General features: G+C 46.9%; 1 protein-coding gene across 4 annotated transcripts; it reads left to right on the top strand.

The window, feature by feature from the left end:
- The first annotated feature begins 3,140 nt into the window (after positions 1 to 3,140).
- FYB2 (FYN binding protein 2) lies at positions 3,141 to 24,772 on the top strand. Of its 4 annotated transcripts, none has more exons than XM_057385482.1 (19): positions 3,141 to 3,248; positions 6,929 to 7,622; positions 8,546 to 8,740; positions 9,707 to 9,740; positions 12,244 to 12,332; positions 13,049 to 13,077; positions 13,804 to 13,835; positions 14,652 to 14,742; positions 15,077 to 15,230; positions 17,006 to 17,132; positions 17,220 to 17,260; positions 17,568 to 17,637; positions 18,645 to 18,728; positions 19,992 to 20,020; positions 20,759 to 20,819; positions 21,320 to 21,412; positions 23,082 to 23,166; positions 23,897 to 24,053; positions 24,644 to 24,772. In XM_057385482.1, the coding sequence occupies exons 1-19, from the start codon at positions 3,240 to 3,242 to the stop codon at positions 24,679 to 24,681; spliced, it is 2,112 nt and encodes a 703-aa protein (XP_057241465.1). In that variant the 5' UTR covers positions 3,141 to 3,239; the 3' UTR covers positions 24,682 to 24,772. The 4 variants fall into 4 exon arrangements, with proteins under 4 accessions (XP_057241465.1, XP_057241466.1, XP_057241464.1 ...); XM_057385483.1 differs by having other exon boundaries at positions 17,217 to 17,260; positions 20,762 to 20,819; XM_057385481.1 differs by having other exon boundaries at positions 17,217 to 17,260.
- Positions 24,773 to 24,849: the final 77 nt, after the last annotated feature.

Below are 24,849 nucleotides of genomic sequence, written 5' to 3'. Positions count from 1 at the left end.
CATATTCCCAAGTTCTGCTGTTGTTCCTGTTCTCCAGTAGGCCCTCTGTGAAATCCAAAAGGCATAAAAAAAGTTGAAAAAAAGAAGTCCCAAATCTCTCTAACACACTTATATGACAAACCCCACCAGTCACTAAGCTGGAAAGAATAATTCTGGGAAAATAAGTCTGCTGGATGCAGTGCTTGCAGCCCTTGGGCTGATGCAGCTACATAATGTACTGAATGCTTCACTGCAGGAAGAAAACATCCAGGTAATGAAATTTAAAACTTTCAAACAGGCTGGAATGGTTTGTCCTGGGGAGGTTGTGCCTGTGCAGGGAGTGTTTGGAGCTGCTGCTCTCAGCAGTGGTGTTTGGGTTTATTTCTAAGGGTCGGTGCCTCTGAGACCCAACCCCAGAGCCAACCCCGAGCTCCCACCCCAAAGTGCTGCCTGTGGAGCAGCATCAGTGGACAAGGTGCTCACTGTGCTTTGCTGGGACATCCAGAAAAAAAAAAAAAAATCTGTCTTCCACTTGTGTGGTGTTTGATGTTGGCAGCCCCGGGCTGCCCCGTGCTCCCCATGCGGTTGTTACAGCCCAGCGCGATTTATGGCAGCCCTGGTGAGGCCAGCGGGGTCCCACGGGGTGAGCACTCACAAAATGCATGTTTTAAAGGAACTTCTGGCAGTTCATTTTAATTTTTAGAGCGCTCGTGGAAGAATCTGCCCCGTCCTTTTCCGCAGGACTGTGGCTCTGAAGTCAGAACCTCCCGGTTTTCCAACAGTGCTTTAATTCACGGCCTGTGTTCATACCCCTGGGAGGGTCATAAATCCTCCCCAGCTACCTGTGCACAAAGCTGGCATTGATTTCCATCCTGCTGCGATCCAGCCCTGGCCTGGGAGGCTTCCCTGCCAAATCCCAGCTCGGCAGGACCCCCCTTTCTTCCCCAAGACCTCCAGGCAGCAGCAGCAGAGCTTTTCATGTGGTGAGGAACCAGACTCATGCTTCGACTCATGTCTCTGACAAATAAGCCCTTTACTTTTCCCTGATTTCTCTTCCTGTTCTTTTCTTTTTTTCAGCTCCCCTCATGCTTGGCTCTGGGAAGCAGGGTCAGTTTAGGCTGGAAGAGCAACAGTCCCACTCCTGAAGGCATTGGGGATGCTTGGGGAAAGGGTTTGTCCAGTGTGCAGAGGGGAGGGCCTTCAAACTGAAAGAGGTTTATTAGGGTCGGTGTTGGGAAAAAAATCCTCCATGTGAGGGTAGTGAGGCACTGGAATAGGGTGTCCAGAGAAGCTGTGGCTGTCCCATCCCTGGAAGTGTCCAAGGCCAGGCTGGATGGGGCTTTCAGAAACCTGGGGTAGTGGAAGGTGTCCATGCCCATGGGATGATTTTTGAGGTTTCTTCATGGTTTCTTTCCCAGGCATCTTATTGGGAATGATCTGTAGGAGAGTGCTGGGCTGGGTGTGTGGGATTAGGGTCAGCTCACGAGTGTTGCTCAGTTTCCTGCCCTCCCAAATCCCACTGACAGCCACCTCTGGATGCCACCAGCACCCAGGCCCCATGCAGCAGCTGCTCTGCTCCAAGGAAAACGTCAAGCACTCCTGGAGAGAGAGATGAAATCTTATTTGATCAGTTATGGAGGGAAAAAGGAACTCCTGGGGCTCTCATCTCTCTTCTTGCCAAGGTGACCAGCCTGGGAGCCATGCTCTGTGAAAACAAGGGCTCAGTGTTTGGACAGGTCCTTTCAGTCTGTTCTCCAGGGCAGAAATGCCCAGTGATAGGAGAAGTCTCGTTTGCCCTGATTTACCCAGCCTGTCCCCAGGACCCTGAGGAGCAGCTCATGCCCATGTCTCCCATGGGGAGACCTGAAAACTGGGGAAAGAATTCGAATTAGTGATGGAGCTGATGGGGTGGGGCTCCTCATCTCTCCTCAGGTGTGAAGAGAGACCTGAGAAGATGATTTGGAGGGGAGAATGGGGTGAAATTGGATGGGCTTTAAGGGCCTTTCTTACCCAAACCACTCTGAGATTCTGTAAACTGCCACAGATATGAACATCATATGGAACATATGGACACAGATGGACATCATCGTGGATGTCATAATGGACATGATAATGGACAAGATATGGACATCATAATGGACATGATATGGACATCATAATGGACATCATGTGGACATTATATGGACACRATAACTGACACCATAATGAATATCATAATGGACATCATAATGGACATCATATGGACATTATATGGGCATCATATGGATATCATAATGAATATCATAGTGGACATCAGAAGGGACATCATATGGACATCATATGGACGCATATGGACATCAGAATGGACATCAGAATGGACATGATTTAGACATCATAATGGACATTATATGGACATCATAATGGACATCATATGGACATCAGAATGGACATCAGAATGGACATGATTTAGACATCACAATGGACATTGTATGGACACATATAGACATCATAATGGACATCATATGGGCATCATATGGACACGATAACTGACACCATAATGAATATCATAATGGACATCATAACATGATATGGACATCATATGGACATATATGGACATCATAATGGACATCATATGGACATTATATGGGCCTCATATGGACATCATAATGGATGCCATAATGAACATCATATGGACATCATAATGAATATCATAGTGGACATCAGAATGGACATCATATGGACATCATATGGACGCATATGGACATCAGAATGGACATGATTTAGACATCATAATGGACATTACATGGACATCAGAATGGACATCATATGGACATCAGAATGGACATCATATGGACATGATTTAGACATCATAATGGACATGATATGGACATCAGAATGGACATCATATGGACACATATGAACATTATATGGACCCACATGGTGCTGTGGGGACACCCATGCCAAAGCCAACTGCCATTCTTTCCCTCTAAAAGCAAACCAGACCCGATATCTACCTTTTCTGCCCCAAGATTGCCCCGGCGCTGACATGTGTGTTTCGGGGAGCCGTGGGTCGGTGGAGGGCGGCAGGGCAGGCTCAGCCCTGCCCAGGTGAGGCTCTCCCCGCCCCGGGGGCAGACCCAGCCTCAGCTCAGGTGTGTTTGGGGTTTGCTCCGCCTCGCTGCCGTGGCTGCGGGACGGGCGCTGCAGCGGGAGCGGCTGCGGGACGCGGGGCACGGAATGTGCTGGGCTGAGCGGCTGCAGCAGGCACGGAGCAGCGGGGGATGGACCTGGTAACTGCTGGGGCTCTGCGCCTGGCCTGGGGGGAAGGTTTCTGCTTGGTTTTCCGATCCATAGCTTGGGCTGTTCTCCCCACGGAGCGCGGTTTATCCTGGGAGCGACGGGCGCGCTCTCTGCGGAGACCACACAGATTCTGCTTTTCTGCCCCAAAACAGGGAATCCCAGTGCCTGCTTCCTTCCCCTCTCACTCTGACACGATCTGCAGTTGTTCCTCTTAGTGTAATAAGAGTAGAATTGGGGTTTATTTATTTATCTATTTTGGTTCTGGCAGAAGCCGGCGGATTAATGAGTTGATACCTGCGCTCACACTCCTCAGCCTGCCCGGGGTGCCTGGGCTCGGCTCCAGCAGTCCCACGCCGGGGCAGAGGGCAGGCAGATTAAACATTTACCCACCAGAGCTCCCCTGGGAATCGAGATAAACGATGGAGCAAACCAGAAAAATTCCAGGAGGGGAACAGGCAGTGCTTCCTCTCTGCTGACCGGTGTGCTGCGACTTGGATGGGGTTGCTCTTGCTGTGTTCATTTGTTTTAGAAAAGCAGCTTCACTAAACTGATGAGAATTAGTTCTGTTTAATTAGTTCATGGAGAAAACAAGGTTCTAGAGTGTCGTTATTGCAGTGTTTCAGTACCTGAGGAGGCTGCAAGGGAGCTGGAGAAGGACTTTTAACAAGGCCCTGGAGTGAGAGGATAAGGGGGAATGGCTTCAAACTGAAAGAGAGCGGGGTTAGATCAGATATCAGGAAGGAATTCTTCCCTGTGAGGGTGGGGAGGCCCTGGCACAGGGTGCCCAGAGAAGCTGTGGCTGCCCCTGGATCTCTGGAAGCGACCAAGGCCAGGTTGGACGAGGCTTGGAGCACCCTGGGATAGTGGAAGGGGGTTGGAATGAGTTGATCTCTAAGGTGCTTTGCAACCCAAACCATTCTGGGATTCTGTGTTTCAGATTCCTTTTGATTAGGAATCCAAAGCATAAGCACAAATCTCCTTCTAAAAGGCACCCTTATCACAGCCTTAAGCTGAACTTTATTCTGCTTCCTGTACTGATCTCGATGTTAGAAGAGCATTTTATTTACGGGGACAAAATACAGAAAGTTTCACTGCCCTCTGACTGTAATGCTCCTGTCCCCTGACTCCTTTGTGCTCGCAGCTTTCCGGACAGTGGAACTTTGTTTCCTTTTCTCTCTCTTCCCCTCTCATCTTGCATGGGCTTTTGCCAAATGCTGTATTATCCACAGGCAATTATTTGGCCAGATGTAGCTGCAATATACATTGTGAGCTTTTGGCAGCCCTTTGAATTTATTGGTGTATTCTTTCTGCTTGTCAGCCGGTCTGGTTTTTTGGGGACCAGTGTCCTGCTCAGGCTCAGCATCTCCCTGGGCCACCTGGAGGTGTGTGGGTCAAACAGGAGAATTGCTTGGATGGGTTTGGGATTTGAAACAATCCCAGCTCTGATGGAAAACCATCCCAGCAGAGATGGGAGAACTCACTGCACCTTGGAAGGTCTGGCTAAGATCAGCCCTGTGCAAGGAAACAGCATTTGTAGGAGGGATGGATGGATGGATGGATAGCCCAGCTGGCTGTGGGTGTGCAGGAGGTGGCCATGGGGTGCAATTTAACCCCATCCACCCCTACACTTCCCTATAGTTGGCTGGGGGCCGTATTTTTCCCCTTTCCCTGTGAATATCCCATCAGGCTGCACTCTGGGAGAACCATATCCTAGTGAGGGGCACTGAGGGTGCATTAAGCACAAATAATCTCTCACTTAATTAGGTAAATTACTTGAAGCTGCTTTTCAAGGCAAGAGGAATAACAATTTAGGTGGGAAAAGGGAAGCTGGCATCCATCCCTCTCTAATGAAAGGTCGTGCCAAACTTGTGACTGTCACAGCCTGTTTTTGTCACAGCCCACTTCTGTCACAGCCAGTGCAGGGAGAGGCCTGACCAAAAAACCCCCGTGTCTGCCTCACCTGGGGCACACTCAGACAAGCAGGTGCTTTTCCCTTCCCCTTTTCTTTGTCTCTGAGGGGGCTGATGAGGAACTGTTTGCTGCAGCACACAAAATCAGCAAAGGAAGGTAAACAGCACTGAACTCTTCAACTGCAGCACGTGCAAAAAGCTCCCTGCAATTGCATTAGGGCACCTCACTGCTTTATTTCCTGTCTGGCACCACTGGAGGGATCGGGTGCACGTGGGATTTTTATGGGTTTTTTTTCCCTAAAAAAAAAATCTGATTCATCCTCCGTGTGCCTCTGGAAGCTCCCGTTCCCATGGCTCGCCGCTAGATTAGCCTGTCTGGGCAGCTCGCACAGCATCCATGCTGCTGACCACTAATATGAAATATAATTGGAGCAATTCAAACCTCTCCCCCCAAGGGCTGCTTCTTTACATCATGTACTACCCTGTGAAAGTAATAAAGTCAGTGAAAGGGGTTATTCAAGAGAAATTGTCAGTGTTTAATAAATCGTGCAATTAAATGCAATAAAACCTCAGTGTGCTATTCATCTGTTCTGTCTTAACACTTAAGGCTGGGGCTTTTTTCAGAATAACGAAGTTCTGTCCTAGATAATTTTTTCCAATTTCCTCATTAGACAGGTCCTGGTGAAGCCTCGCGCTGAACTGAGCTGCCAGAGCAGAGCACCTAATGTAATCATGGCATATAAAAAGTTATAGAGCAGTTCAAGGACTTAAGTAGCTCATAAATTTTTCTTCATATTTTCTCCCTAGTTCAGTTCAGGGCCGAATTTAAGCCACAGCACTGCGGGCAAAAATTGTGGTGCCTTTTCTCCAGCATGGGATGGGGGGATGTAGGGGAATGAGGGGGTGAAACAAAATGTTCTTTAAGTGCTCTTTTAAACTACACTGTTGCTGATTAGATCCTTTTCTTCAAAATCCTGTGTGACTTGGGTGCTGGTAACTGTGTGGGAGAGGAATTGAGAGTCATAGCCCGTGTGCCTCACCCACTCTGGGAGATGCTCTGGTTGTCCCAACGTTTGGGTGGTGTGTCCTCTGCTCCCTGGGGTGGCATTAAAGGTGAGGGGAGAAGGATCCAAAGAGTCTTGGGGACCGTGAGCTGAACCAGCATCATGGAAGAAGGGCATTTTGTCCCAGGACTCGTTTGGAGTGCAACAAGGAGGATATTTACTGCTTCTGTGCCCGTGGTGCAGATTTCTAAAGGAGGATGGGCATGGATGAGGCACCTGCAGAGCAGCCCTGGCCTCTCCCCTCCTTGGTGCTTGTGTACTGAAAATAAAGTGCAGCTTTCATACCCAGCAGGTGCATCAACAGCACTGCAGCACCTCTGCCAGGAAGCTCTAACATTCAGTTTCCAGGGAGCTCTAACATTCAATTTTGTGTTTGCCAGATCCCCCTGAGGGGAATTCTCCATCACTGGGGAGAAGGGGGCATCCCCCTGCTCCACTGGCTCTGCTTGGCTGTCTTTCCGTGCTTTACTCCTGCATTTTCCTCCCGTTTTCAACTCTTTTGCTTTGCCAGAAGTGATTTGTGAGCCTTTGGAGGATACTTTGAAAGAGCAAACTCTCCTCTGCTGCTTTTAAATTCTCACCAGGATTGGCACACCAGTCTGGTGTCCCGCAGCCTCTTTCTGTCTGAAACCATCACAATTGCCTGAATTGCCCCTTGCTAAGCAGCTATTCTGTGCTTTCTCTCCCCCCACCCAGGAAGGTGTGACTGATTTCCAAGCCCTCCGAGCCAAATTCCAGAATGACCCCGCTTTGGTCAGCAGGATGGGGCAGCCGGGCCAGACTCCTCCAGCGGGGATCGCTCCCAAACCCGGCTTTGTTGGGATCACCACATCCAGCCCTCTGCCCCCGACCAGGAGAGAGGTGAAAACCTTCACACCTGCCCATCCCACCTCTCAGCCCCCTGTGCCCACCCTGCACAGCCCCCTGGCCAGGCTGGGTTATGGGGAGCACACCAAAGCGTTCCAGGGCATCGGCACCGCGGAGAAAGGGCTGAGCTCTCCCGAGAACAGCTCAGAAAAACCTCTCTCATCCCATGGCACTGACCAGCAAGAACCAAGCCAAGCATCTCCAGAGGACCCTCAGCTCCCAGAGTCTTTCCAGCACGCCCTGCAGATCTGGGAGGAGACTTTATCCCGCAATGAGAAAGCAACTCCAAAGCTTCCAACCCAACGGGCGGCAAACTCAGCTCCCTCTGCCTCGGGCAGAGAGTGGAGGCGACCCTCAGGCAGCTCCCCTGGGCTGGACTGGCGTGCCCAGAGGGAAGATATCCTTCCCCAGGCTCCCAGGGGACACAGGAGCTCTGATGGAGCCGGTGCTGAGGGTGTGGTGGCATCTGCGTGCTGCCAGTTGGGCTATGGTGCACCAAGAGAGCCACCCCGGCACCAGAAAGGTACGGTAAGGTGTGTTTTTAACCCTAAATATATAGGAATACAGGTGCTCTGCAAAGGCAGGACACAGCAGCTGGAGAGGAAAGCTCCTAAGGGTTGGGACCCTCAAACAAGAGGCCACATTGTCCCACTGGGATGCTCTGTTCTTCTTCTGGAGGTCCTGGAGATAAGGAATGGATCCCAAACTGCTGCTCAGCCTGAGTAAGGGGAGAGTTCCCCATATTCAACAAATTTTTTAAAGTTCACTTAAAGGAATTGTCTACATTTTGAGATAGTTCAGGACTATCTTAGTTTTGGTCTGCTTTGGCTGTTTGCAATCCCAAGGTGAACGTGGCTTCGCACAGATGTGAAAGGCTTGGTTGGTCTGCAAAGACATTAATTAAAATAGCTTCCAATTAAAATAGCTTCAATCTCCCCCTCTGCACCCTCCCAGCTTTGCAAAATGTCATATTTAATCTTGGAGAATGTATTTGTTGGAGGAACTGGTGCTGGGAAACTCCAAGGTTGTGAAGTGCCCTTTGCTGATGTCACACTGGGTGACGGGGCACTGAAAAACTTCAGTCTTTGTTTACTCTGCAAAGCCACCTCTCCTGGGCTAAGCCCTGAAAACAGCCATTCCCTAAATCCTGTGGGATTGAACTGTTACAGGCACAGAAAATTGGGCTGGTCATAACCCAGGGGAAGGGAGCTGTCAAGAGCTGAGACCCCAGCATGGTTCATGTGGTAAAAATCTGTAAAAAATGACCATTTCCTTTTGTTCTGCATTTCTGGTAACACAATTACAGAGCTGCTGTGTGATGGGGATGCTGAAATCGGGGGGAAACAGAGCCAGTGAGAAATATCAGGATAACAACTAATAATCCTGCATAGGGTTTTGCATAAATCAGGACTAATTTCTGCCTGTCCTTGTGCTTCTTTGGAGCAGAATCAGAGCTCCCCTTCTGCCAGCCTGGAGCAGGAACATGGTCCTACAGCCCCGGGAGGAAATGGCCAAGGATTAAACCTCTCCCTCCAGCCGAATCCCTGGGTCCTGCCCCTGGGAAGCCTCCAAGACCCCCAAAGTTTGATCTCAGAGCTTTCCAGAGCCTCCTGCCTTTGACCCACAGAGGAAATGAAACAAGTAAGAGATTGCCTGGCTTTTTTCCCCCAGATCTGTTCTGTAGAGAATCAATCGAAACGTGCATTTTATTGACGTCTGTAAGGCCGCGATTTCCAGCGTGCAGAAACAAGACGTTGTTACTCGTTATAACTTCTTCCTCCAACATTAATAACAGCCCAGCAGCTCCAGTGGGGCTGATTTTTGCCCTTAATCTGGAAAAGGGATCTGGTTTTCCAGGCTGGATGCCATCCCACGTGTTGAGAGCAGTTTACAGCTGGCTGTAAAGCAGCAGCAGCTGCCTGTGAGCTGAGCTGATCTTTATCACTCCTCTTCAATGGGAAATGCCTTGACTCCAGAGTGCACAGCTATGGGAAGGCACAATAAAATTGTTAGAAAATAGCCTGCTAATCCCCCCTACTTCTGTGTTAAATACAACACAGGGCAATGTTGTTGAGTGTTCCGACATCAAGAAATGCAAAAGTTCAGTTTCCCATAATAAAACCCCATTGATGTTGTGTAATAGAATATTCTGCACCACTTATTAAGCTGCTAAGTGGTGTTTCTTTATAGATACAGGCTTAATTATAGCCAGATCTTTAGGCACAACTGTTGATGAATTCAAAGTGAGCTGCTTTAGTATGAAGGGCTCTGCTAAAATCCCTCTACAGTGCCAGCGCTTGTTGCTGTGCCCTGGCTTTGATAAGAAYGAGAGGGAAAGAGAATTTTTTCACTGAAACCCTTTTCCAGCCTACTTGCCTTCTCTAAATGCATTAATCTGATGAGGGGAACCAGTTACATTAATGTGCCATCATCTCCATGCTCTCTCAATATTGCTCAGTTATATTGAGTCTGGGGTTGTTGCCTGGAAATATTAAATAATAATGTGAATAATGCCATATTAACCCAGCCACGTCCCCAATTCCTGCTGGCAGTCCTGTGCCATGCCTGCCCTTCCAACATTAATCCTCTGTGTGTGTTTGTGTGCAGCTGCTGGAGAAGAGGATTACCTGAGCCCCGAAAGGTGAGCCTGGGGGAGGGCAGGGTGTGGCTTGGGAACATCCCCATCCCATTTCCCGTTCATCCTGGAGGGAACATCCCGCTCCTGGAGGCTGTAACTTGCTCCAGGGGTTGTTGGAGGAACTGGAAATGTCCAAGGGCAGCCTGCTCCAGTGGAAGGTGTCCCTGCTTGTGGGAGAGGGAGGGTTTGGAGCTGGAACTTCAAGGTTCCTCCCAACCCAACCCATTCCCGGATTCTGGAAATCAAAGCTGGCTGGGATGACCTTCTCCTAATGGAGAAAACCTCATCCCTGTTTTCTCCCATGGGCTTTTCAAGCCTCATGGAGAGCCACATCCCTGTGTCCTTAGTTCTGGTTTAGCTGGTGGGAAGGAAAACACTGCCAGGTGTTTTAGCTGCAGAGTCATTTTTGTGTGTGTTTTTTTGCTTCCTGTTTGCTGTGTACTCAATCTCTGTGTTTTTAGAAAAGAGATGCTTTTGAGAGTTGTTGCTGAAACAAAGCCCTGGCACAACCAGCAGGTGTTGGGGGTTTCTCTGCCAGCAGCAAARGAGTTTTTACTCCTGTGTGGTTCTRTAATSCTGTGTTTRTGCAGCCAKCACAGCCAGGGCACAGGAGTCACTGCCCTCTGTCCCCACCTCATGCCTTCAGCTGTCTCTAGATGCTGAATTGAGGTTTTTATTGAGTGGTGGTCCAAAATCACTCAAGTTTATATGAAACAGCTCAAAAATCTTGCAGACACAATTTTTTTTGTATCCTGACTTTTTCTGGTCTCTGACTTGTCATGAGTTTTGTGCAGCAGCCTGGGCTTGGTGCAACAAGAACAGCAAAAGTGGAGGAAAACATCCACACACATGTTTTGTTCTCGTTGTAAGGAGGGAAAATAGAACAGCTGAACCAAAGCAAAGAGAGGGGGATTCTTAAAATACTTTCTGTGCCCAAACAACTCCTCCAGCTATCAGCAGCAAGTTGTTCTTGACATCATGAGGTGCTGCTGCCAGCGTGGGCTGCTGTTAACCTTTAACCTGTACTTGTCAGAAGAGAGCTGGTCAAAAAATAACCCCCTCCAAAGGTGTTCTGCACTGAAAGAAGCTGTTCTGGCAACGCAGGATTAGCTGTGGTGCTCCAACACTTGTGATATGGTCTTTACAATAGGTCACTCGTTAATATTTAACAAGTGTGATAACTGGGGGAATGATTTAAATAACTCTGGCATTAAAGCAAAATAGCAGCGGTTTGGGGATGGAAATTCCCCTCCTCGAAGCCTCACCTGGAATGAAGCCTGGTCTCTCAGAGACCCTGACACGGTTTCTTGTGCTGGCTGATCTGGAGCTCGGGTTGGTTGGGGGTAAATTTGGGACCAGCAGGGCACTTCCCCAGGGTTGAGGGTAAATTTGGGACCAGCAGGGCACTTCCCCAGGGCTGAGGGTAAATTTGGGACCAGCAGGGCACTTCCCCAGGGCTGAGGGCTGCAGGGGACAGTGAGGGGCTGGAGCAGCCTCTGTGGTCAGCACAGCCTTCAGGGCTTATCTCTTTCTCTGATTTCACTGCTGTTGAAGTGCCCCTTGAGTTTCTTGTCCCTCATGTTCTGCTTTGCCCTTCCTCTGCTCTGAGCTGAGGCAATGGGGTGATTCCAGGAAAAACCAGACCCTCCCTGAGGGTTTTTTGCAGACTTTCAGCTCCAATTCTTCCTGGTGCTCTTTCCCCACCTTACCCTGTCCCCCACGTGTGTTACAAGCTGTGTCTTGTGCGTTTGCTGCTTCCYGGTGCATTCCTAAAATGCCAAAAAACTCTGCTTCTGTATTTGGAGGGGGAGATTTGGGGATCTGCCTGGGTAATTCAGGAATGCTGGATTTCCCCCCTGCCTCTACTCCCAAATGTGAATTTCTGGAGGAGGAAAGGTAAAAAGGAGAATGAGGAGATGGGAACTGGGCTGGGGAGATCAACACTTGGAGCTGTGGTGCTTTCCCTCCTCCTGGGGCTGGCATGTGCCACTCACACTGTTGGCACCGAGCTGGTGGCTTGATAAGCTCAGGAGCAGGACCTTTAAACGCCCCCTCTGCTATCTCTGCTTCCCCTGTTGTCCCCTGCCACCAGGAGCCACGTGCCAAACGGAGCAASTGGGAATTATCAATTTCAAAGCACCTGAGTAAGCTCGAAAAATGCTGCGCTCCCATTTCCTCACGATTTTTATTTTGTTCTTGTTTCTACTTGAGGGATTGCTGTAGGCAGGAGACTCTAACCCTGGTGTGAAGTCTCCTGACGTGCTTTGAGCCCTCCAAATGCAGCCTGYCCTCCCAAAGGACAAGCAGTGAGAGAGTGGAGTCAGGGGGGAAGGTTCAACCTCTGCCACAGGAATTCCTGATTTCACTTTGCTTTTTTGTAGGCTCACTATCAAAGCCCTTGATTTCCTTGTCCTTAAGATGAATTTTCTTTTTTTTTCATGCTACTAAAAGGGACAAGGAAAAAAARRAARAAAAAAAATCTATTCTCTCTTTTTCATCTTCTCAGTGCTCAACTTGAAGAGCAGAATAATTATGAAGAAACCCCGATGTACCTGAATCAGCCTGGGGACACCACAACCTTGTGTGTCATTGAAGGTACTTTGAAAGGCAGGACTGGGAGGTGAATTACGTGCTAGCTGGGGAAAACAAAAAGCCTTTAAAATAGGAAATAATGCAGTTTCTTGTTGAGAAAAGTGGTTGCATGGTGTAGTGTGAGGACTCTGGGGCACAGACAAAAAAAAAGTTAAAATTTTGGGGGTGAAATGATACTTATGGCAAAACTGCAGTGGGAAATATCATGAGATGCTACCCATGTAGAGGAGAAAGAAAAAAAAAGAAAAGATAGTGAGGCAAACCTCAGCATCATCTTGGGAACAGAAGGGCACAGAATTCCAAACTCTCGCACCTCCATCAATATTTTTTTCCCGGTACAGTTTTCTCCATGGAAGGTATCCCTGCTCTGCTTTTAAATTTTCCAAGGCTCCCTCTTTTTGGGAGGTCATTTCTGCCACATGCACTGATTTTTCTCTYCCATTGGGAAAGGATCCAAGCAATCCTTTGCCACATGAATTCCTCTGGGATTTCACAGCCCCCTGAAAACTGGGGCCAGTCRAGGGTTGTGCTGCAGTTCCCTGCTTGTAAACCAGTGCTCAAACAGCAAAGGGAAGGGTCTGTAGGATGTGGTGAATGTCCCATTGTGATTGTGTGTCTGGATGCTGAGCATCCCAACTGAAGCTGGGTTCTGCATCTAAAAGTGCARTGACTTTAATATGGGCTAAAAATTAATATCTGTTCATAAATATCTTTCCTAGCACCTAAGGCAGAGCCTCAAGGACACAAGGTGAGTGTCATCACAGCCACTTTGGATCTTCTAATCCTGACTGCACCATATTTTCCTCTCTCGAAAACTTTTCATATCTATATTTCTTACCTGCCAAGAATTTCTCTGTGCGTTGCCTGTGAAGAGTCTCAAAAAATAAATAAGAAATTGTTGAAGGGACACAAAAACTAATGAGATTGCCACACATATCAGWGGGAAGAGGCAGCTTCCTTGATTTCCACTGCAGAAATGTCAGGAAGTGGTGACACCAGCTGGATGGATGTGGGTGGTAGACCAAGTCAAACTCCACTTTCAGTCCTGGCTTGCAGAACCATCGAGCTGCCTGGGAAATAGCACAGATTCCCAATCATATTTATCTGTGTGTGATTTGCTCAGAGGCTCTCTGGCTTGGCTGGAACCTCATTTTATGGTAAATCTTTATTTAAATTAAAAAAACTTCCTTCTCCTCCTCTTCTGCAAGCTCTCCATTCTGTAACAGCTTCCATGCTGTCCGAGTCCAAACCTTGCACAGTTTTATTTTCCCTGTACAATTTGTCAATATGTGCATTCCCTGTCCTGCAAAGCAGATGAAATATCCTCGTCTGATGACTATTCCAAACACAAAATACTTCTGGGCTTCCTAAAGAAATATTTCTTCAAATGCTCATTGACATTTGAGGCTTTGTGTGAAAGCTTGACTGCTGAGAAAAGCGCGGTGGCTGAAGGCTTTCCTCTTCTTTATTCCAGAAACAGAAGATTTTYCCCTTTGCCAAATCCAGGTAATTTCCTTTTCTCTCTCTCAAACTTCTTCTAGCCCCACAACTGATTCAGGTCAGGAGTTAAATATTGTAACACTCAGTAAATAGAAAGAAATGTCATATATTTCATGACCAAGACAGGGTAGATGATGCTTTTTCTGTGTCAGCATTCATGGTTTCTAGGATTGTTTTTGGTCTAAAGCATATCTGGAAAGGAGATTGTAAGAAATTATACTTTCTTTTCCTGCTGAAACCTGAACTCTTTTAGTGTTTGSAGAGTTTATGAGGCTCTCAAATGGGTTCCATGTCCAGGGCTATGGGGGCAAAGCAAGGTCCACTCTGAATTTCACCCCACAAATGTCACACTTCAGGCTCCTTGTGGGGTGCATTTATGGTCACTGTCTGAAGTCTGGGATTGTTGGTGGGGACTGAGGAGTTGTGGGATAAAAGGGGGTCACTTAAATGGGAAATGTTGTGATGCTGCCAAAAAAAGGGATCAACTCCTGCATCCTGTTTTTCTATCTGCTTTCCTAAATCTCAGCACAGAGTGGTGTGAGGAACATTTTGTGATCCAGGAGTCACCACTGGCAAATGGATCTGATTTTTCCATTCCTACATGAGGAAACAATCAYATTAGTTCAAAGAATGATTTGTATTATCCCAGAGTGACCACTGGCCTTTAGATTTGGACTTGGCCTTACTTTACTGGGGTCATTTGGGTATTTACCTCATTCATAGGGAGAATGAGCTGCTTCTTTGGGGCTCTCTTGTAAGGCAATGTGTTTGTCTGTGACTTTGCTGAAGTGTGTGTGCTGAGACCTCTCTCATTTCTGAAAGTTTCGGTCTGGAAAGAGCTATAACAGAGGATGAAAAAGAGGGAAAACCAAGCCATGAAAGGATGAAATGGGAAGAGAACAACATTTTCAAGGTATTGTATCCTTGAGATTAATTTTAATAATTATTATAGGATGTCTCATCTCCTTCTAACCCCCCTCTGTTCTGGAAGCTGTTGAGATTTGAGCCTGTAATCCCAAGGGGGTTTCTGCCTTCCCTTCTGCCTGTACATCATTCAACTGTTTCAGCTTAAAAGGCTGGTAGTGCTGATGGGGAAGGGTGTGAAACTCTTTTAAATGCACAGAAAGATAACCTATATTCCCATGGATGCATAGATGTATATTAGAAAGCTGTATGTATATATTATAAAGTGCATTTAAAGATGTATTTCAAAGACTGCATTGACCAAACCAAATATTTGACCCCAGACAGGTAGAAATGGCTACTTGCACCCCACCAGCCATGCCAGGGGAGATGGCAGAGGAGGGATGAAGGCTCTGCAAGGGCAGCAGGATGTGAGCAGTCCCCAAACTGCCCCGTTCCCGATCCTGCCAGGGCTGCCTAAAGACAGCGCCGAGCTCTGTGAGTGTCTCATTGCTCTGAGTGTTCCCTCAGCCCCATCTGCCTCCCAAATGTCTCTTCCATATGAGGAATAACCTTGAATTTATATAGCTCTCGAGCTGGTTTAGGTTCGGAAGGTTGAGCGGGTGTTTGTGTTCTGGTCGGAGTCATTTGTTTTGGCTGCACAAATCTCTTCCTGCGTTGGTTCACCCCAACTCCAGCCCAGGTGTTTGTTTTTCTAGCAGATTGCCCTTATCCCTGAGAGCTGAAATCCATCTCCTCTGCTCCTCATCATTTGTGGAGTCTCAGAAAAGGGTTGGCAAAGGCTTGGGGTGGAAACAGAGAATTCAGAGCCTGAATTCTCCTGTGTCCCTCACTGAGATGGGTGATGGCTCCTTGTTCCATCTCCCTGTGGTTCCAGGCTGATTTTGGGCTCCTTCCTTCAGGATACCCTGAGACAGTGACCAGAGCTGCTGATGGGCACYTTATCTGCACAATTAAACCAAATCACATCCCCTCTGTGAGCAGARTTTCCCATCTTTATGTATAAATGTTCATGGGGCCTATTCTGTAAAGGTTCTGCGAGCTGCTGGTGTGATATGGCAGAGTTTCAAAGATGAAARAGAGAAAAGTGGCTCTGTTGGGCTCTGTGGGCAGACCAGGAGTGAGAAGGAGAAAGTGTAAATTGACTGTGACTGTGGTTATTTTTATTGGTGTGGTTCTCAGGTATTATATTTTCTTTTATTATTTTAAATCACCTCRTAATAATTTTCTGGTTTGGTTGGTGTCTGTTTCTGTAAAAATCCTTGCTGGTTTGCTTGGCCTTTGAACAGCTGGAGGTGATTTCTGTTGTTTTTTTTCAAATTATTCCTGGTGAGCCTCCTGCTGTTGCTTCAACAGAGAGGCTGGTTTGGGGAATTGTTGGGTCCCACCCCTTCCTGCTTTTCTTTTGAATGTTTTGCAGAAATTTTGGTCTTTAGCTGGACCACACTGAGGTGATGCCCTTGTGTCCAGTGGGATCCACTGAATGAATCAGAATGGTTTGGGTTGGGAGACAACTTAAAAATCCTCTCATCCCACCCCCTGCCATGGCAGGGTACACCTTCCCCTATCCCTGTTTGCTCCAAACCCTTCCAACCTGGCCTTGGACACTTCCCATGTTCATTTTCAAACATTATCTGCTTTTATCTGCATGGCTGCATTTCTACATTGCTCCAACTCTCTTTAATCAGTTTTAAGGATTTAATATTGCCTGAGTTCTCCAGTAATAATCTTTTTCTAACATTATGAGGTGCAGCTCCCAGGCTTGATTCCATCCCTCGGTGAAATCCATCTCTGGGATGTTCATTCTCCTTGGGTCTTGTCCAAGATTTTGATTTACAGGTGTATTCCAATGGATGATCCATCACTTGGATCCTAACATTTCCACCATCCATGACAAGCTTTCCCCGCAATCACTTCTCTGGAGATCCAAGAGTAATCTCTGGAGATGCTTTCATGTTATGAAGATTTGGGTCAGAGCTGTCAAAACTGAGAATATCAACAGACTTCTTTTTTTAAAAAAACCTTAAATATTTTTATGACTTTAACTAGTTTTAAAGCTAAAATCTTCCAAAATTGTTCATTTTTGTTACCTCAAAGTGGCTCAGAGCAAAGAATTTTCTGGACTCCTAGAATGGCAAGTATATCTGTATCTTTAGGGCTCTTATTTGTGGTGTTACCCTCAACAGTTGTCCTTGCCCTGAGAGAATTTCCTCAGAAAAGCCCCTAAAGCCAAGCTCCTCTCTCATTTCCAGTTCCCAGCGTGGATTTTGGTGCTCCAGATCCTGGGATGGAAGGAACAGCCTTGGACCAGCACCCTTGGCAGGCTCTGCAGGCARCAGAGGACATCTACGACGACGTTGAGGAGCTGCAGGACAGGCTGTGAGTGTGGCAGCACCTGCCCCTGTGAAATGTCATTTAAAATCCCTGCTGCAGCAACCCCCGTGTCMCCCTTGTGTCTTCCAGCAGCCACGGCTCAGATGCCTCCAGTTCCTTCACTTCAGACAGCAGTAAGTGGGGAAGCTCAGACAATATTCAATTTGGGTTGGTTCCCAGGAGGTGCTGGGGTTGGTTTCATTTTTCTTTCAGCATCTACAGTGTCTCCTTCTGGCTGGGTCGCTCTGAATATAATAATATAATAATGAAATCCCATTAAAATCAATGGGGAGAGATTGAATTTAGCGTGGAATTCATTTGAGCAGCCCTGAAGGCTCTGCAAAGAGCAAAATGTGAAAGGTCTGAGTGACATTTGTGCAGCAAACCTCACTTTGTTGCTGCTGAGCGGAGTTTGTCCTCATGGCACCCCTCGGTTTTCAGTTTCAGGGAACAGCTACGAGGAAACCTATGAAGATGTGGACATTGGGGGTGATAATCCAGCTAAACCAGAGTAAGTTGCAATTTCTTAGCCTGCACTTTGAAATTCTGACCCTACAGCCTTGATCTCATGTGGCAGGCACTGGCTGGGAGCCTTTTTCCCCTCTTGACTCCACTCAGGGAAGCTCTTGCGTGGGAGGGTTTGTTCCCTTCCCTTCCTTTGGCTGACACTCAGGGAGCAAAAAGTTGTTACCAAAATTAAATCTCAAAGCAAGGAAGGGGATTTTTTTTTCCCTGTAACACTCTCCATCCATTGGAAGCACTGCCCTCCCAGGCTCTTCCTTCAAACACACACTTCTGATTAAAAGCGTTGCTCAGCTGTAGCTGAGAATCAGCACCTTTTTAGTGCATTCCAGACAAAAAAAAAAATATGCCCAAGGGACAAATTGTACCCACAAAACAGGACAAAACACTCCCATTTCAGATCACAGAAGGCTGGAAAAGAACTTGCTGTGCTGTAACTAACTCACAACCTGCTCTTTTTCATGATCTTTTTCTTTTTCTGGTCTCCCCAGATATTTGCTTCCACGGGGTGTGTTATTTTTTTGCAGCCTCAGGTTTATGCGTTGCCTGAGCTTCCCAAAWGGATTAAGAGGTGAAAGTTCAGTTGTGTTTTTGTGCCCATCCTCCTCGAGGGTGCACATAACAGGAATTTGTGATGTGGGGTGGCACAGAAGGTGCCACTGTGATGTTTCTGGGTAATGCTGCCTTTCCCTCAGGAGTTTTTACTACAGATAAACTTGGATCACCCTGTAGCTGTTGGGTCAGAGGAAAATAACTTCAATTAACACAGAAGAGTTTAAAACTGGGCAAAGATTCGATCTTGGATTTAATTATTAATCACCTTTGGCTGTGCTGGTGCTAATCCCTGCGGGTCCATCATCCATATGATGCTGTTAAAGCTGAAATTCTCCTTCTGAGCTGAGGTCCAGGGTCTGCTCCCTTCCTCTCCCTGCCTCAGGATCTCTGGGGCTACTTCTGCACCTCTCTTAATTTAAAACCTGCTTCTCTTTTGGACAGAACAGAAAAGCAAAAGAGGTTTGGAAACCTGTTTAAGATAGAAAAGTTGAAGCTGAACAATTTCAGGCTCAAGGACAACCTAAGGTAAGGAAATGTTCATCATCCCACCCCTTTCCCATTGAAACCTGAGCATTCTTCGTGGCAATTATTTGAGAGCAGGAGGTTTAGGAGGAAGGAATACAGCTTTTTTGGGGGGAAACTGAGGCCAAAAGTGCTTCTGTCAACTCACTAGGATCTGCTGTGGCAGATGTGGCCGATGGTCTGTCTGTGCAGCTTCTCCACAATCTCTGGCATCAGGAACCTACAGGAGCTGGTCCTGCTGCAGTTCCCAGGTTTTCACAGATTCCCTGCTGCCTTTGGCACTTTCTGATGTCTCAGCACGACACGAGGCATTCAGGGGAGTGCAGAAATAGGATAGCAGCTGCCAGGATTAGGGCCAGCCTTGCTGATGTGGCACTTGAGGGCTCAGGGGTTTTATTCCCAGTCCCACTCAGAGCTGAGCTGGCAGCAGTTCTGCTGAAGAAGATGACCAGTGAGTCTTAATTCTAACAGGGTAGAGAATATTGTATAACTTTCTGTAGTGCCTTTTTGGGTGCTCTAATATTCCAAACCTTGCCTAAWTTTCCAGGGAAATTGCCTTTTCCTCAAATGTGCAGCAGCTGCYTGCAGAGCCCACCCTGCACTGCGAGGGCTTCACCCTGTGCAGAGTGCCTGAACTCCAGGAAAATGCTGCCTTTTCTTATTTCTCTGGAAATTCCAGGCTAAACCTTTCYTCTTTTAAGTTAGGAACATTTMTTTTCCTCACATACCCCTTCACACRAGATGCTCTGCTGTGTCAGTGGCTCCCTCAAATATAAACATCATTACAGGGAAGGACCCACCAGGTTTTGTGCCATTCTCCTGTCTCACAGAACCTTWAAAGCTCTCAAAAACAGGACAGACATTGCCACATTTAAATTTCTGGGCAACCCCTGGCACTGACAGACTTAAAAGAGGGAACTCCTAATGACTAGAAAAGCCAACTGTCCAGCAACCCTGCTGCTGTTGGGAAGGGCAGCAGGAGTTTGGACTGTTTTTTGGGTGCAAAGTAGATATTTTCTGCATGATGAACACATGGCTGTTGTTCYTGTCAGGATGGAAATGCTTATTTAACAATTTATTTAAATGAACAACTTTAAATTAAATTTAAAATTTGATTTTGAGAAATGCTGTTGGTATCATGGAGCCCACACACTTTGACCTTTGTCACTTCAGCAGCATCACTGACAGCTTTTTGGGGCTCCTYGTGGCTTTTTGGGCAATGCTGATATGCAGAATCATTTCTAAAAGCCTTTTTTCTCTCCACAGATTGGTTTCCATTTCAGTCCCAAATTTAGGTAAGCACATACCCGTGCCTAACTCTTGGGGATTTGTGTGTGTGTGAAGAGACAAATGGGCTGTACATTAACTCAGTGCTTCGTGCCTTTTTGAAAATTGTAATGTGKCAGCAGGAGCTTTGAAGATTTTGAAGACTCAGATTTGTGATTCATTTGAGGGTGGAATTTTGCTCATTTTAGGGTGGTTTTGCTTTAAAGAAGAGCATTTTTCCTGCAGATGTGAATATATCCAGGAAGGTAACGTGTGAAGCAGTCCATCACCAGGCTGGTGATGATGTTTGAGCCAGCAGCTCTCTGTARAACTCTTTATTTCTGCCTGCTGAAGGGTCAAAGCTCATCATTTACATAAAAAGCTCAGCCTTGAGGAGGTGCTGGAGTGGACAGACCCAATATCCTCAGGCTGGAACCCTTCCTGGGCTGCTGCTCCTGCCCCATCTGTGGAGCTGCATGGCCAAACCCATCCAGAAAACACAACCAGCAAACCCAAGCATCATTCCTTGGGCTGGACTTAGCTGGGGGCTCAGAGCCCCGCGGCTCCTTTTGCATTTTCTTTGCATTTTCTTTGCATTTTCTTTGCATTTTCTTTGCATTTTCTTTGCATTTTCTTTGCACTTTCTTGGCCCCTGTGGGCTGAGTGACGAGGAGCAGCCCAAATTTTGCTCTGCAATGTGTTTTTTGGAGTACCAGGATCAGAATGACATCTTCTAATAATTTTCCTTCTTACATTTTGAYCCACAGCAGCTGCCCCTCAGGAGGACAACGTGTACAACAACATCGAGGTGGGGCAGAGAGAGCCCAGGTGAGGAGGGTGCCCTGTCCTGGGGTGTCCTCAGGCCAAGGAGATTTTCCTCTTGGAAAATCCACTGAGAGTCATGAGCTGACTGGGATTCAGCCCTCTGGAGACAGTTCCAGGTGTCCTCACCACGTGTGTTTAATTTGGCAAGGTGTTTCTCCTGTTTAGTGCCAGGGACGTGAAAAGGAGAGAGCTGCTCCCYGAAACACGTGAAAAATCAGCTCATTTTCCTAAGGAAGGACAGCTCTGTCTCCCAGACCCCATTATCAGCCCCGTCCTGGCAGGCTCCTTGTCAGAAAAATCGTTTTTAATAGGAACAGCATGTCCTGGTGTCTTGCTGCCAGATGACTAGTGTAAATCACAGCAAGTGTTTGCATTTTGGGGCAGGAGCTGGGGGGAAAAGAAAAAAAAAAATCACAACCCTGTAGGGACATGGGTGTGAGGGCATGATCTGCTGGGAAAAAAAAAAAAAAACCTGAATTGCTGTGTGTGTGTGTTCCTTTCAGGGGGAAGGATGAGAAGTACAAAGTGAGGATGCCCAAACTGCGGGCGGTGAGGAAGCTCAGGGACGTGAGCAAAAMCATCGACGACGTGGAAAGGTCTCCATTTCCATTCTGTTTTCCTTGTCTGACTTTGKGCACGWCTCTTGAGTGCTCTCAGGGGTGGGRTGTTCTGTTCCTGATGGCAGAGATGTTTTGTGTTGGCTGCTAGTCCCTTTGAAACCAGATTTCAGGAATTTTTGCAGAAAATATCTCAAGGGTGAAACAAACTCTTGGATCTGAACTCGGAGCAAAAGGGGATACTCAGGGGTCTTATCCTGAAATTTTGTTGTGACTTTCCACTTAGCTGAGACAAAAAGTTCTTACTTGCTGTATATTTGGCTGGTTTTTGCTATTTTAGTGGGGTTAAATTGGATATTAGGAAGGAATTGTTCCCTGGGAGGGTGGGGAGGCCCTGGCACAGGGTGCCCAGAGAAGCTGTGGGTGCCCCTGGATCCCTGGAATTGTCCAAGGCCAGGCTGGAAAGGGCTTGGAGCAACCTGGGATGGAGAAAGGGGCTGGAATGAGATAACCTTTAAGGTCTCAACTCAAACCATTCTAAGATTCTGTGATTTTGCCAAGAGCCCTGTGTTTAAAAGTATTGATTATTTGGGCTGATTGTATTGACGCTTGCTGTGCCCTTTTTTTTGTTGTTATTGGTTGGTTGGTTTTGCTTTTGCTTTTTGGTTTGGTTTGGGGTTTTTAGCTTTTTTTTTTAGTTTTGTCTTTTTGTTTCCAATGCTGCAAAAAATGGAAGTGGGATATTTCTTTCCCCTTTTAGATCACAAAAATATACATTGCAATGACCTTTTTCATTACCCTATACCTGAAAACTTCAAACAGGTGTAAACCAGAGCCCAGTTTTTCAGATTTTCCCCCCAGAGCCCCTGCATGGGGCTGTTCAAACACCACAGGGATAACTTCACAGCCCCTCAGGAATTTGATGCAATTCCATCCCTCCTCCAGGGATCACAGGTCCTGCAGGCTGACATCTCTTCACAGCTTAAAAGTCCCTAATTTCAGCTCTTGTTTCCTGTCCTTTTTAATTTCAAGTGCATCAAAATGAGCCAAGGATGAATAATTTATTACAAATGGGTGGGGTTTTTTTTTGTTTGCTTTTTTGTTGTTTTTTTTTTTTTTTTTTTTTTTTTTTGTGTTTGTTTCCTGTCTTAATTTTAAAAAGAATGCTACAGCTGTAATTCCATGCAGCAGGAAAAGTGGCATCTCCATATGCAGGGAATGCCCCATTCTTTTTAAGTGGGTTGTAATAACTTGTTTTCCACTTTACAGAGCCATATAAATGTCTGCTTGGGTGACTTTTCTCCTCCACGTGCTAAAAAAACCRAGGAAAATCTGGTGTGTCAAACCCCAGTGCCATAAATGATGAGAGTTATCTGGGGACCCTTTATTTCTGAGTATAAATAAAACCAGAAGGAAACAAACTGCTGGGGGAAAAGTGGATTGTTGACTTCCATAAAAACAGGGCTGATTTGAAACACTCAGCAGAGAGTTGATTTGTTCCCACGCTGCTTACAGACCAAAAACAAAATTATCCCAAATGGAAATACAAAATGGCTTGAGTTGATTTGAGATTTTATATTCACCCTTTTCTGAGAAATGTGGAGGTGAAATAGGTGTGCTTTCCTATTCCAAGGGCTCTGGGTCACAAATCCAGATTTAGGGGTTATTTAAATGGAGGTCAGAAATGAGTTTTTGTCTCTCAATGCAGGAGCTTCTTAAAATTCAAGAAGAGCAGCGAAGAAAAGAGCAAGAAGATGGAAAAAGAAGAGAAGCTCTCTAGAGAAACATTCACGGTGAGTGAGGAATAATTGTGTCAAGGGAGGAAAGCAGCTCTGGGGTTTGTTTAAAGACACCTGGTGGAACCTTCTTGGCCCTCAGCTCTGCTGGGAAAGTTGTTCCATTCATCTGTTGTCTTCTCCCCCTAATCTGGGATTTCCAGAGGACAAAAGCAGCTCTTTGGTTTGCTTCAATGACACTTGGTGGAACCTGCTCAGTCCTCAGCTCTGCTGGGAAAGTTGTTCCATTCACCTGTTGCCTTCTCCCCTAATCTGGGATTTCCAGAGGACAAAAGCACTTCTTTGGTGACACTTGGTGGAACCTTTTTGGTCCTCAGCTCTGCTGGGAATGTTGTTCCATTCATCTGTTGTCTTTTCCCCCTAACCTGGGATTTCCAGAGGACAAAAGCACTTCTGTGGTGACACTTGGTGGAATCTTTTCAGTCCTCAGCTCTGCTGGGAATGTTGTTCCACTCATCTGTTGCCTTCTCCCCGATTCTGGGATTTCCAGACGACAAAAGCAGCTCTTTGGTTTGCTTTAATGACACTTGGTGGTCATTAAAGCTGTGCTGGGAATGTTGTCCCACTCACCTGTGAGGTTTTATTCGTTGCCTTCTCCCCCATTTTGGGATCTTCATCRGSGGTGTTRCAGGGKTTTTTCTCCCCAAAGCCTCACARCCCATCCCAAAACCTCCTCCYTCMCTCCCCACACCATCAGAGTAACCCRTGGCTCCCTCCTTGCCCGCAGCACGACAAGGAGCTCCGTGTGCTGGCCAGAGCCACGGCTGAGTGCTCGGTGCCCGGCCGGAGCCGCGGCGACCTCCCGGTCACAGCTGGMGAACAGCTGGACGTGATGGACAGCGGCCACGGCCACACCGTCATCTGCCGCAACCGCCAGGGCAGATGTGAGTGKGTGACAAGTTGGTTCATGAAATCCCCACGTGCTTTATTAAAACAGTTTGACAGCCCCAGCACAATTTTGCCCAGTTTGTGACACCTTCGTGTGTCTGGGGGGGAGGAAGGGCACTGTGAATGTGCAGAGAGGGCTCCTGCCTACCAGGAGGTCATCATAACAACTGCAAAAGACCCCAGGAACAACACAAAGCAGATGAATCAGGATCTCTGGAAACTTCTAGAAACACCAGGTCACCTAGAGACAGAGGGGGTATAAAAAGGGAGCTCAGAGTACGTGCGGCACGGTGTCGTAGGTGTTGGTGGGGGAAACTCACCAAGCTGGTGTCCAGTCACTCGCCTAGCCCACCCAGCGCTGTGGCTGCTTGACTAATATCTGTTTGCTTTATTAATTAATTAATAAATTGTTAATTGGATTCTAACCTCTGATTAGCTATTGAGGCTCAATTTATCACAAGCGTGCAGGGGGACACAGAAATCCAGCTTTGGGGGGCAAATCAGCCTCCCAAACCACAGCACGTGCTCTGTGCTCAGCCCCTCTGGCAGCATTTCCTAAATCCCTTTTTTTCCGCTCTTTTCGCAGATGGGTACGTCCTCGTCAAGTACTTGAGCTTCAGGTAAATTCAGATTTTTATTCATTGTGATGCATATTTTCCTCTCTTTTTTTCTATGCTGGAGAAATGTACTTAAAACTTCCAAAGGCAGGGGGAAGTCAATGTAATATTAAATATTGCTAATATTAATAAGATTAATAATAATTAATAATTAACTATAATAATAATTAATATA

The sequence above is a fragment of the Malurus melanocephalus genome, unplaced genomic scaffold (genome assembly GCF_030028575.1).
Source record: "Malurus melanocephalus ecotype Western Australia unplaced genomic scaffold, MMel_1.1 scaffold_831, whole genome shotgun sequence".
Taxonomy (NCBI): domain Eukaryota; kingdom Metazoa; phylum Chordata; class Aves; order Passeriformes; family Maluridae; genus Malurus; species Malurus melanocephalus.
Note: the sequence above shows the minus strand (reverse complement) of the source record. Positions and strands in the feature narration are given on the sequence as shown.